At 54.3% G+C, this 13,294-nt stretch overlaps 2 protein-coding genes across 2 annotated transcripts; both read right to left on the bottom strand.

Moving 5' to 3' along the window:
• Positions 1-1,016: 1,016 nt before the first annotated feature.
• On the bottom strand, positions 1,017-10,042 carry IUM83_11844 (uncharacterized protein; the record flags this gene model as incomplete). Its single annotated transcript, XM_067936430.1, has 2 exons — positions 1,017-1,232; positions 9,836-10,042. The coding sequence occupies 2 exons, from the start codon at positions 10,040-10,042 to the stop codon at positions 1,017-1,019; spliced, it is 423 nt and encodes a 140-aa protein (XP_067792083.1).
• Positions 10,043-10,770: 728 nt separating this feature from the next.
• IUM83_11843 (uncharacterized protein) lies at positions 10,771-11,895 on the bottom strand (the record flags this gene model as incomplete). The annotated part of the gene is made up of 1 exon (XM_067936429.1): positions 10,771-11,895. The coding sequence occupies one exon, from the start codon at positions 11,893-11,895 to the stop codon at positions 10,771-10,773; it is 1,125 nt and encodes a 374-aa protein (XP_067792090.1).
• Between the last annotated feature and the right edge of the window lie 1,399 nt (positions 11,896-13,294).

Here is a 13,294-nt window from a genome sequence, read left to right as displayed (position 1 = left end):
ATAGTAGTGCTGTACTTTCGCGTACTTGATGATAGCAATACGAAACCATTTGACGCCCTCGTCTTTCAAAGTTGCACAATCGCCTACATGTAGCGTTGGCCTCTTGCGTCTAGAATTTCACTGCAGTGGCGACGTCAACGCCCCCTGATGATCGATTCCTCCGCCACGACTGAACAACTTCCAAGTGAATTTTCTTGATCGCATCCTTTATTGCCTCGGAGCATCTACGCTGTCATCCAAATGCATTTCAGTGTGTTCAAAACACAGTCGATTCACTACTATTTGCTCAGCGTGATTATTGAATTGCTAATACTAATACGGTAATATGTTACAGTTATACCTTTCAAAAAGGTTGGATTAGTTTCAAGGTTTCAAAGTTTAGGATTGCACAAGCCACCGCAACCCGAAGGTAACGATCTAGATACCACAACTTGGATCGCCTTGGAGAAACATGTTGCGAACTTTCGCTTCGCTTCACTTAACTTATAAGGTCTGATATCAAGTACAACGTAAAGTAAATTGTAAACTTGCAGGTTTGAAAGAATTCTACTGATACAGTTTTGTTTTTAGCATATTCAATGCGCGAAAAAAAATATTTTCCAAGCATTTCCATATTGATCAGATGCTCTGAAACGTTTCGAGCTGCGATCTCCCCTGGGACGCTTTTAACACCTTGTCTCCGAACGGTACTCGCCTCTGACGCGTAAGCGGATGTCGTAAGTTACGACTTACAGAAAGACTTGGCATTTGTATATGTCATGTGCTTCACGTCGGGGTAGGTGCATAAGTTTTCAGCAGGGTTTCCGGCCTATGTCGTAAATGATACGGCGTTAGGATGGAGCAATCACAGCTCGATGTCGTAACTTACCCCACTTGCAGCCAACAGATGGCTGAGGAGGTGCACTAATCTGCAGCTCATTTCTGGAAACCCATGAAAGAAGGTACGTTGGCTCAATAAACTTGGCATTCAACCACACGAAGCTCACCACTCATCAACTGAAACGCAGCCTACACGCTCACTCATCATTGCTGTCAGAGTCAGAGTCATTGTTTCCTTCCTCGCGGACGAGCCGCAGTTCCCGCCGTGTCTTCTTGCGCTTTCCTGCGTTCTTGCCGGGCCGGCGCAGCACTACGCGCTTCCCCAGGCTGGCAGGAACGCTCTGCCCGGCGCCGAAGTCGTCGTGCCAGATCTCGAAACAGGTTTTGGCGACGCCCTTGTATTCGCGGCGAATCTTGTTGCACAACCAGCATTTGGCGTTGTCGATGGAACAGCGCTCGCAGAAGTAAGTCGTCGCGAAGGACTTCTTCTTTTCTGTGCGGAGGAGCGCACAAACCTTGCATGACCGTTGGCGGCGCTTCTGAACTCCGGTGACGGTGACCCAGTCTTCGGACTGCTCGAGTGCGTGCGCAAGGCGGACTGGTGTTTGCCTACGCTTTTGGCGAGAGGGAGGTGGTGTCGCTTCGACCCCTGCAAAGTCCTCGGCCTTCAATTGCAGGAGCTGGTTCTGCAGGACTGTAAATGTAACGGGGTTACACGTACAAGTGGCTGCAAGCCACTTGTGAATTTAACAGATAGGTTATCTGTTAAACGTTTTGGATACTTCCTCGCATTGGTGTAAGACACACCGATGGATTCATTGAAGTGGACCACCACAGTGAGTGGTCCACACATACCCAAAAGATCCTATTGGTAGAAAGCAGCATCTTTCTACCAATCAGAGACATGCATATTAGCGGGGCTCTGACAGCCAGCCGCTGCCAACCCTTTCATAGATGATAAACAGTTTTTAGCAGATTTTAGAGGAAGATCAATTTACAAACAATACAGTTCTCATTTTACCTAATCTAAGTCACTTGGAGTCCTGTCTAAGTTAACTTATATTTGTGTATTCAAATATAATTAACCTAAGTAATTACTAAGTACTTACGCTTCCTCATACACGTTGCGCAACGTGTAAGCTAAAGTAGTGAGTCAAGTTAGACCCACTACACCTGGTAGCACTTTGTAGTCCGTCCAACGACCGACTGCTTGACGTTCGTACGCGGTGTACGAACGCGGAGCCGAGAACCACATGAGCATGGAGGTGCCCATGGAGAGCTCCAACACGCCTGCAACGCATGTTGCACGCGCTGACTGCCCCCACCTGTCTGACCCAGAGTGGGAGGCCCTCCAACGACTGTCAACAGTCATTGGAGAAGCGGCGATAGCTACAATGCTGCGTACGCTATCGCCGACGGAGCAACATGGTGTTGCTCTGGGGTTCATCATGAAGGAGCAGCGTGACGCTGCTTCCTCAGTGACGGCGTCGTCAGGGACGACACCGCGTGCTCAACCATTAAAGTTGAGCGTAAGCAATTACGTGGGAAGAGAGGGCGAGCCTCTCCTCCGATGGCTTGTCGAACTCGACACAGCCATAGCGGCTCGACGCATCGTCGACCCGCTGTCGAAGGTCGCGTTCGCCATGTCCTGCCTTGGCGGACGCGCAAGGAGTTGGGCGTATGGACGCCGACTCTCCGATCCTACGTGCTTCAGCACGTACGAAGTGTTCAAAGAGGAGCTCAAACAAGCGTTTGAGCCCCCGCAAAACGAGTTCCGGTCGAGGGCGGAGTTCCTCGACCTTCAGCAGGGTAAGCATGACGTCCACGCTTACGCGCAGCGCGCACGATATTTGATATCAAATATCGTGACTAACCCGATTGACGAGGCGACCAAGGTCGTCACGTTCATGAAAGGACTTAGAGATGGGCCTGTGAAGACCTATCTCTTCCGAGAGTACCCGAGTACTCTCGAAGCTGCGATCACTCTTGCCATGCAAGAAGAGTTTAGCCTGCGGCAGGCTAAACTGCATGTGAACGTGCCGAGGCCGCAACCACGCCCGGTAGCGAGGACGGGAGGTCCGGAACCAATGGACCTCTCGAGCGCAACAACTGCTGGTTACCAGCAGCAGGGAGGTAACGTGCGATGCTTCCGTTGCGGAAGGATCGGTCACTTTGCACGGGAGTGCACAGCTCCCATGCCCCTGGAGGTGGCCGTCGTGGCGATGCTAGGCATCGCCGCGGACCAACAAAAACGCGAACATCCAGTAGGCGCGGGGCGCCCTACTGGTAATGCAGTCGCGCGTGCCGACATCGGGCACGCGACACTGAGGACTGCAGCCCCCAGTGAGACCAGCTCTCACTGCAAGAAACAAGATGACAGGCCAAACCTAGTCATCTTGAAGATTTACTCGAAGAGAGCGAGTGACTCTCTTCGAGCATTGGTAGACTCAGGCGCGTCGAACAACTTTGTTCGACTACGAAGCCTGCCGAGACTTGACTTCGAGGAGGTAAATGTACCTCGAAGTCTTCTGGAGGTACGCCTGGCAACAGGTGCCATCGTGAAGACCGAGAAGCGCGTCGTGAACGTGCGCTTCTCGTACAAACAACGAGGGTTTGTCGAACACTTTATCGTCCTGGACCTGGACGATAAGTTCGACGTAGTAATGGGCATGCCGTGGCTTGCACGGCATGATCCGGTGATAGACTGGAAGAAGCGCACGCTCGTGCGCTTCGGACGCGACAGCGGAACAGAGAGCGATGGCCCTGTTACCGCAGCGCGCGCACCTGCTAGTGCGCGCGGCTCACCAGTCGAGACAGCGCTTTATGCTGCTGTCCCGGAGTGCCCAAGAAGTGCGCGAGGGCGCGCACAAGTGAGACCCACGTCGGCAATGCTGCCGACGTCGGAAGAAAAAGATGTGTTGGTTCCGGGAACCAACACCCACGTTCAAGCGTGTAAGGGACAGTCCCTGACCCGAAGTGGTCAGGTCGACAACGACGCACCCTCGGTCAAGAGGGGCTCCGCCAATGAATGGCGTCGAGGTGACGAAGGCGTGTCAACTCCGGGAGTTGACGCTGCAAACAGTGCGGACGGTTGCAAACGTACCGCACTGACGCAATTTGCATGCTGTCGCGCAGCCGGGCTGCACGACGAAGCGCCATGCGATCAAGCCGGGCTTGATATCGCGCGCCCGCAGACAGGGTCTGCCGGCGAAGGGACACATTACCGTGCAGCCGGGCTGCACGACGGAAAATGCGGTCAAGCCGGGCTTGATACCGCGCGCCCGCGGACAAGGTCCGCCGGCGAACAACTGTCCACGGCCGGGCCTGGACCAGAAGAACAACTGTGCGGAGCCCGGCTCCGCACAACAAGAAGACGGCGCATGCGGACAACGCTGCGCAAGTCTCGGTCCGGGACCGAGACGCCACGAGAACAGTCTGCTGAACAGACTGAGGCGATGACGCCGGATGTCGAGACGCTAAGCGTCTTGACGCGCACCGATACTGGATTCCAGTATCGTGAGATGGAACTCGCTAATCCTCCGACGATGGCGTCGGAGTTGACTTCGCTTCCAGCCATGAGCTGGAAGCGCTTCACGCGACTTGCACGATGGACGCATCGAGCAAGTCTGCGTTCTTCGGACAGCGAAAGAACGGCGAGCGAGAGCGAAGAGCTGAGGCAGCTCTTCATGGGAAGTACCACTGAGAGTGAAGACACTCTCAGTGCGAAGACGAAGCGAGAGCGCTTCGAGGAACAAGGTTGGGACTCGCTGAAGTCGAGTCCCTATTACGAATTGTTGAGGGAGTACAAAGACGTACTCCCGGAAGACATCCTGCGGAGCTTCCGCAGGATAAGGGCATTCAGCACGAGATTGATCTCGTGCCGGGCACGAAGTACTGTGTCACGCGGCAGTGGCCACTGCCGCGAGAGCAAAGTGAAAGCGGTCGACGACTTCTTTGAAAGTCGTCGTAAAGCAGGACAAGTGCGGGAATCAAAGTCCCCGCACAGTGCTCCGACGTTCTGTGTCAAGAAGCCACAGGGCGGATGGCGCATCGTTCATGCCTACAACAAGCTGAACGATGCGACGGTACCGGCGCAGACGCCGATACCACGAAAAGATGTTATCATCGATTCGATGGCCGGGAGCACCGTTTACAGTGCTCTCGACTTGCGAGATGGATTTTATCAAATCCTAATGCGTGAGAGCGACATCCCTCTCACGGCAGTGAGCACGCCAAGCGGCATGCTCTGGGAATGGCTAGTAATGCCACAGGGCTTAAGAATGCCCCTGCGACTTTCAACAGGTGCGTGACGCACTTGTTGCACTCGGTGCGCGACTTCGCACCGAGCTACTTCGATGATGTATTCATCCACAGCCGGGCTGTGGACGGAAGACCGACGTAGAGATGCACAGGGTGCATCTCCGGCGGCTTCGCGAGCTTATGCGAAAGCATAAGCTCTACGCGAACCTGAAGAAGTGTATCTTCGGGGCGAGCGAGATACCCGTCCTCGGGTGTCTCGTAGGGAAGAATGGTGTCCGCCCTGACCCAGAAAAGGTCAGAGTGATTAACGAATGGCCAACGCCTTCAAGTGTCAAGGAACTGAGGCAGTTCCTTGGCAGCCACGTACTTGTGCAAGTACGTGGAGGACTATGCGGGCAAGATCCGCCCGCTGTCACAGCTTCTTAAGAAAGAAGCTGTGTGGAATTGGACACCCGATTGCCAAAAGGCATTCGATGCAGTCAAGCGGGGCTTGACTGAGGCGCCGATCTTGGCAGTGGCTGACCAAGATCGCCCATTTCACGTAGTGTGTGACGCATCCGATTTCGCGATCGGATGCGCGTTGATACAGCACGATCACGAGGGCCGTGATCGTGTCGTCTACTACCAATCGCGTCAGCTGAAGCCAGCTGAGCGCAACTATCCGGTGCATGCCAAGGAACTCCTTGCCATGAAGTATGCACTCGCAAAGTTCCGAGTGTATTTGCTTGGGAGTAGACCATTTGTGGTCTACACCGACCATGCTTCACTGCGTACCGCAGTGAAGTCGCCACACATTTCACAAAGAATGGCGAGATGGCTCTCATTCTTTGCGGAGTATAACTTCCGGGTCGAATACAAACCCGGAAGATTGAACGTGGTGGCCGACGCGTTATCCCGTCGGCCGGACTATGCAGAAGCTGTTGACGTCAATGCCATTGACGCCATGCGATCGAGCAAACCCACATCATCTCTGTTGGATGATGTGAAGGCCGCGTACGCGCACGACGCGGACGCGAAGCTCTTGCTGGCCTATGGCACAGCGCCTTCTGACAAGTCCCGTCAGAAGCTGCCCAAGCACCTTCGAGCGCGTGCACACCGCTTTCGTGTGCACGAAGGACTGCTACTTTACAACGCAGTCGACGACAACGCGGATCGCGTTGTCGTGCCAAATGACCATGACCTGCGACTCAGGATCATGTACGAGTATCACGATGCCCCGACTGCGGGACATCTTGGACGTGAGAAGACATACGTCCTTCTCACGCGCGACTTCTACTGGCACCACCAGTACAGAGTGGGTGCGCAAGTACATCCGTGCTTGCGAGGTATGCCAACGCGTAAAGCCTGCGCCATTCGCGCAGGCTCCACTGTAATCACTACCGACTCCGTCGGAGTGTTGGAAGTCCATGTCTTTGGACTTCATCTTTGGTCTTCCCCGGACAGCGGAGGGAACACCGGTGTTGTGGTCTTCGTAGACCGTTTCAGCAAGATGGTACATCTTGCTGCGGTGCTCAACAGAGGTGACCGCGAAGCAGACAGCCCGTCTGCTCGTCGACATGGTGTTCAAACACCATGGCATGCCGTCCGACATCGTGTCGGACAGAGACCCGCGCTTCACAGCGCATCTGTGGCAAGAAGTGTTTACACTTCTTGGGAGCCAACTTTCATGTCGACTGCGGATCATCCGCAGACGGACGGTCAAACCGAGCGCGTGAATCGCATGCTCGTCGATATGTTGAAGAGCTACGCTCACTCGTTCCAATACTGGAGCGAGTGTTTATCGATGGCAGAGTTTGCCATCAATAACTCAGTGCATGCCTCGACCGGGCATACACCGTTCTACGTGAATGCCATGCGGCATCCACGCCTCCGAGTTTACTCGGGTGATGGCTCCCACTTTAAGTGGGGGAGGATCTACGACTGCAATACAGCAGCCGCAGAAACCGCTGACACTTGCACAGTGTCAGCTGCAACAATGGACAAACCACATGAGTCTGCGCAGGGCGCGAACTCCCCCAACAATTTATGGCCACTACCACGTGTCCGCGCAGGGCGCAGACACCGCAAAGAACCACGCAGAGGCCGGGCCTCTAGCGGAGAGCGAGCTGAATGACTTCAGCTCGGATGCAATCAGTTTCATCACCAAAAGACAAGCCGTGATTCGGTTTGTCCAAGACCTAATAGCAGCTTCTGTTGATCAGCAGAGCTGAACGCAAACAATGCGGGCAGAGGCAACACAAATGAATTTAAAGTTGGTTCATTAGTTTTGTTAGCTACACAAAACCTGCCTAGACATGCAGTTTCGGATTTCGGAGCAAGCAAGCTTGCTCCGCGCTTCATCGGGCCGTTCACTGTGTTGGCACGGCACGGCAACGCATACACGCTAGACATACCGTCTAGCATGCGCCTCCATCCGACCTTTTACGTCGGACGGCTGAAGCCATACCGGCAGCACGAGCCATCTAGCTCGGCTGACCCGAAGCCTCGGCAGGAGCCGAGGCAGAAGCGGAGGACTTGGCCTCGGCGACGAGCAACCTCTCCTCCAGCGCGTCCGCGCGCTGGAGCAACCCCTTCATCTGGGTCCCCAACTCGACCTGGATATTCGAGGCGGTCTGCGAGACCGCCGCGACTTGGGCCTTCTGGTTCACCATCTCCTGCTTCAGGGCGGCGAACTCAGCGCCCTGCAGACGCTCCACGACGGTCACCCGGTCGTTGAGAGGCGCATACTGATCAGCCCGGGGCTGATCATACCCGGGGCGTGTCCCCCCCCACCGCCGATCCGTGACGCCCGCGGCTCAGCCCGCTGGATTGTTGAGCGGATTGTTGACCATAGTATCCCGAAAACGAACCCTCAAGGGGCTCGTTTTCGTATTCGTTGGAGAGGATTTCCTCCCCATCGAGATACATGGGAGCCGCGGAACGTCTTGCTGGAGGACGTTCCGGAAATGGTGAGGGCGTACGAGGAGCAGTACGCGCTGGTGCAGCGGAAGTAACACGAGCGCTGCGATCATCGCTAGCGCCCGAACCCTCACGTGCTAAGAACTTAGCAGGGAGCTCTTTGAGACTCTCGGGCACACGAAACGACGTGTACCCGTTCAGGTCGCGGTCGCTCAAGCGGACCGCGCCTGGAAAGCACTTCGTGCACTGAAAGCCCTCGGGCACAGCGCACGGCACATTTGCCTCCTCAGCAGCAACATGAAGTTGCTCCAGCTTTCCACGCTTCGAGTACGTCTCGAAGCGATCACGCGCTTGCTTAATCCGATCACGGTAAGAACTCGGCTTCTTGTTGAAGTCCTCAGCAAAAGCGTTCCAACTTTGACAAAGTGCCTGCCACTCGGGCACTTTGCTGCGAGAAGATGTCTTCTTGCTTTGAAACCATCGGAGCTCATGGAAGAGTCCGATGTAATAATCGCGCCTTTGATGCGTTTCCGCATCAAAGTGCAGCTCGGCAGCCACAGCGTCATCTTTGATGGCGCTGCATACGTACAGCGGCACCTCATTCGGAGGTACCGAGTTCCCAAACCGGTCCGCAATCTCGGACGCGGACGGCATCCACGGATCGCGCGCTGCAGGCGCAGCGCGCGGAGAGCCTTGAGCTTTGACATCACGGGCTGCAGCAGCAGCACGCGGAGTACTGAGAGCCCCAGCGGAAGCGAGTGGGGTATCGCTCTCAGTACGCGAACGCTTCGAACTCGAAGCGTCCGATTCGTCCCCTTCACGCGGACGAACGTTCTTGGCGTGAGGGTCGAGCGATTCGCTCGACACTGAGTCTTTACGCTTTGAGGGCGAGTCCTCCTCGTCCTCCATGTCTTCATCGTCGTCGTCGAAGTCGACGACGTCACCGTACTTCGCCTTCTGGCGTTCGAAGTAGTCGTCGATGGAGAGATGACTCCCCATCGACTTAGCGGACTTCTTCTGAGGCGCGCTCATCGTTGAATGAGCGCGGATTTCTTCTCCAAACGCGGAGAATTGACGAATGGTCAATTCCAAAGATTGACGTGCGGGGACCCCGCGCGTCTAACCTTAAGGGGGGATGGTGTAACGGGGTTACACGTACAAGTGGCTGCAAGCCACTTGTGAATTTAACAGATAGGTTATCTGTTAAACGTTTTGGATACTTCCTCACATTGGTGTAAGACACACCGATGGATACATTGAAGTGGACCACCACAGTGAGTGGTCCACACATACCCAAAAGATCCTATTGGTAGAAAGCAGCATCTTTCTACCAATCAGAGACATGCATATTAGCGGGGCTCTGACAGCCAGCCGCTGCCAACCCTTTCATAGATGATAAACAGTTTTTAGCAGATTTTAGAGGAAGATCAATTTACAAACAATACAGTTCTCATTTTACCTAATCTAAGTCACTTGGAATCCTTTTGTTACTTAACTTATATTTGTGTATTCAAATATAATTAACCTAAGTAATTACTAAGTACTTACGCTTCCTCATACACGTTGCGCAACGTGTAAGCTAAAGTAGTGAGTCAAGTTAGACCCACTACAGTAAACCACTCGGAGCGTTTCAAACACACTGTACCCTTGATCTTGGCCGCCTCTTTGTGGGTCAGGACGCGTTCACCAGCGCCAGATCGAGGAACCCCAAGAACAAGCCCTTGTAGTACTTGGTGAACCGCGTGGACATCTGAAGAGAGTAACTCTGGAGACGGAGTTGATCGTGGCGATCTACTCCGCCCATCCAGTTCTGGTAGTCCTTCACCAACTGAGGACACCCCACTTGAATCGCGCCCACCCGCTTGACCTTCCTCTCGATCGTAGACGGCGTCATGGCGGAGCCCGTGCAGAGGTAGTAGACTGGTTTGCGGTCCCACCAGAGGCACGATATCATGGCGGGGACATCGACAGAGCGCGTGAAGACGAAGGAACCCCTTGGGATGCTTGCTGGGCGGTTCTTGTGCTCGGACTTGATGATCTTGTCGAACCCCAAGCGGTTCGTCATGATCGTTCCAACAACGTAAACCCTCATCTTCAGCAGCTCCACGGCGAGAAGAACCGAGGTGTAGTATCGGTCGATGATCACAGTATGCCAGTTGTGGTGATTGAGGAGTGGACGTAGTCTTCAGGTTCCGCAAGACCGCCGCTGCTCCAGTCTTGGCGTCAATTCCGGTATCTCCTCCATCGTTGTTACGCTTGCCCACATAAACTTCAAATCTAGAACAGATACGGCATAAAGAGATGTAAGAATTCATTACATATCGGAAGTTACGACATAGAAAAAAGATCAAACAAAACACCTGTGACAGTATGCCGTCTTTGCGTCGCACAACATAAACAGTTTAGAGCCGTATCGGTGCGGCTTATCAGACATGAACATGCGCGTGGTGTTGCGCTTCGACGTGGCAGGAAGTACGCCTTCGTCGAAGGAGAAGATGGCTGGAAGAGACCAACCTCCCAAGAAGCGTTCTTGGATCTTGTCCACCACAGGACGTAACTTCCACAGCTTATCGCGGCCGTGATCTGCGGTGCTGTCAACGATGTGAAGGTCGCGCAGGATGTTTTGGTAGCTGTCACGAGTCATGTACCGCCCGAACAGTCCGGCTGGTATGGCGCCTTCTTCGACCATGGACCAATGCGCAGCGTAGCTCCTCTTCTGAGGACACAGCATGCGCGCGACTAGAAGCCCAACCACATGAAGAATCTCGTGGGTACCGTACTCTTCCGCTGCTTTCAAGCGCCTAGCAATTTGCGCGGCGGTCTTACGATGACGTCCAGTCTGCCGCGCCGCCATCCTTTCTGCTCGCCTCCCCACTTGCTGCAAAAATAGCGGTTAGTCTCCCTCGCTATCAAGACCCACACGGGTTTCGGCACGAAGTACAGTAGTGTCAGCAGTGGCGACCGCCACACATCGAGCAGCGCACCAACAGGTTTGGCCTCGTCCGCACCCAACCCAGGGTAAGAAGTAGTATCGGTTTCGAACTCTGTCGAGACTGGGGTCCACTCCATTGCCCATAGAGCTGCCTCCCGTTGTTTGAGAGCTGCTTTGCTTAGTTCAACGTCGCAGCCAATATGCAGTGACGCGAGGAAAGCCTCATCCACCTCGGCGGCGTCACTGTCGGAGAGTTCATCGCCCTCTTCATCGAACTCGTCGCCTCCAGAGTCGCAGTCGCCGTCGCAGATGCCATCACTATCGCTCTCATCGGAGCTGAAGTTCCCGTACTCACTGCAGCTCTCTCCATCCTGCAACACGTTCACGTCGGCGTCGAGTTTCGGCGGGATCCGTGTTCGCCGTGGGGGAGCCGTGGGAGAAGTGACAGCACGTTCGTCCTCCCCCTCACTCTCCAGCCCCGACGCATCCGACATCAGACGCAAGCTGGCTGCTGCGTCTCGCTGCTCATCGTCAGCATCCAGGTCTCTCGGGGAGAGGTCAAATGCTCTCGATACAGCAGCCTGCGATAGTTCAGGCTCCAATTCAGAGGAGGGTCCAAACATCTGCTCGATGGTGTTCTGCGACAGCAGTAAACTTGTGTCAATCTGCGAGAGTCTAATGGCGGCGTCGCCACCGCCACCTCCGCCGCTCCCCTCTCCAACATGCTCCTTGCCGCCGCCCTCCTCTCCATCATGCTCCTCGTCCTCGACCAGCAATTCCGACTGGAAGGCGTACTCCACCACGGCACGCTCACCTATCAGCACGTTCGCGCCCTTTGGACTACTATAGGTCCATTCTGTCTGGATACCTGTCGGCCGCTTCGACGTCCACCCCGCCGCCTTGAGCTGCCGCCAAAAGTGTCGAAAGTCAACGTCGTGTGGTGCCGCGGCGGGGGCGGCGGGTTTCTCTCGGCGACAGGACCGCATGCCCGCCTGCCCGCAAATTCTCGAACGAGCGGTCTGGACTAAACTGGCATCCATCACCCATCCGAACCCATCCTCTGACCCGGTTTTGTGAACTTGTCGCAGAGACCTCTCGCAGCTTATATGCTGCGGTTGTTTGAAAAACACTTGATTAAAGGATGGGAAAATCGTGTCCGAGCCATTTTCTAATATAAATCGCTCAATGTCGTAACTTACGACATACAAAAAAGGACATGTCGTAACTTACGACGTTCGGAGCCAAGGTGTTAAGCTAGTACCACTTGCTTGCTATAACCTATTGTACATAATGAGCAACGATCATTACATACCCACGATTTGAACCGAGTAAGCAGGGTGGCACCGACGTTGTGAGAGCAACAGGATGATGCGGATGCTTCGGTAGCCCGATCACCTCCCACCAGTTTGCTGCATCGTATACCGATCACGTATAGGCCGGCAGTCACAGAAATCAGCGACGACACCAGCCAACCACATTCTGTAGTGGGTCTAACTTGACTCACTACTTTAGCTTACACGTTGCGCAACGTGTATGAGGAAGCGTAAGTACTTAGTAATTACTTAGGTTAATTATATTTGAGTACACAAATATAAGTTAACTTAGACAGGACTCCAAGTAGCTAGTTTAAGGTAAAATGAGAACTGTATTGTTTGTAAATTGATCTTCCTCTAAAATCTGCTAAAAACTGTTTATCATCTATGAAAGGGTTGGCAGCGGCTGGCTGTCAGAGCCCCGCTAATATGCATGTCTCTGATTGGTAGAAAGATGCTGCTTTCTACCAATAGGATCTTTTGGGTATGTGTGGACCACCCACTGTGGTGGTCCACTTCAATGTATCCATCGGTGTGTCTTACACCAATGTGAGGAAGTATCCAAAACGTTTAACAGACAACCTATCTGTTAAATTCACAAGTGGCTTGCAGCCACTTGTACGTGTAACCCCGTTACACCATCCCCCCCTTAAGGTTAGACGCGCGGGGTCCCCGCACGTCAATCTTCGGAATTGACCACTCGTCAATTCTCCGCGTTTGGAGAAGAAACCCGCGCTCATTCAACGATGAGCGCGCCACAAAAGGAGACCTCGAAGTCGGTGGGGAGTCATCTCTCCATCGATGACTACTTCGAGCGTCAGAAGGCGAAGTACGGCGACGTCGTCGACTTCGACGACGACGATGAAGACATGGAGGGCGAGGAGGACTCGCCCTCAAAGCGTAAAGACTCAGTGTCGAGCGAATCGCTCGACCCTCACGCCAAGAACGTTCGCCCGCGTGAAGGGGACGAATCGGACGCTTCGAGTTCGAAGCGTTCGCGTACTGAGAGCGATACCCCACTCGCTTCCGCTGGGGCTCTCAGTACTCCGCGCGCTGCGCCTGCAGCGCGCGA

The sequence above is a fragment of the Phytophthora cinnamomi genome, assembly GCF_018691715.1.
Source record: "Phytophthora cinnamomi strain GKB4 chromosome Unknown Contig37, whole genome shotgun sequence".
Lineage (NCBI taxonomy): Eukaryota > Oomycota > Peronosporomycetes > Peronosporales > Peronosporaceae > Phytophthora > Phytophthora cinnamomi.
Note: the sequence above shows the minus strand (reverse complement) of the source record. Positions and strands in the feature narration are given on the sequence as shown.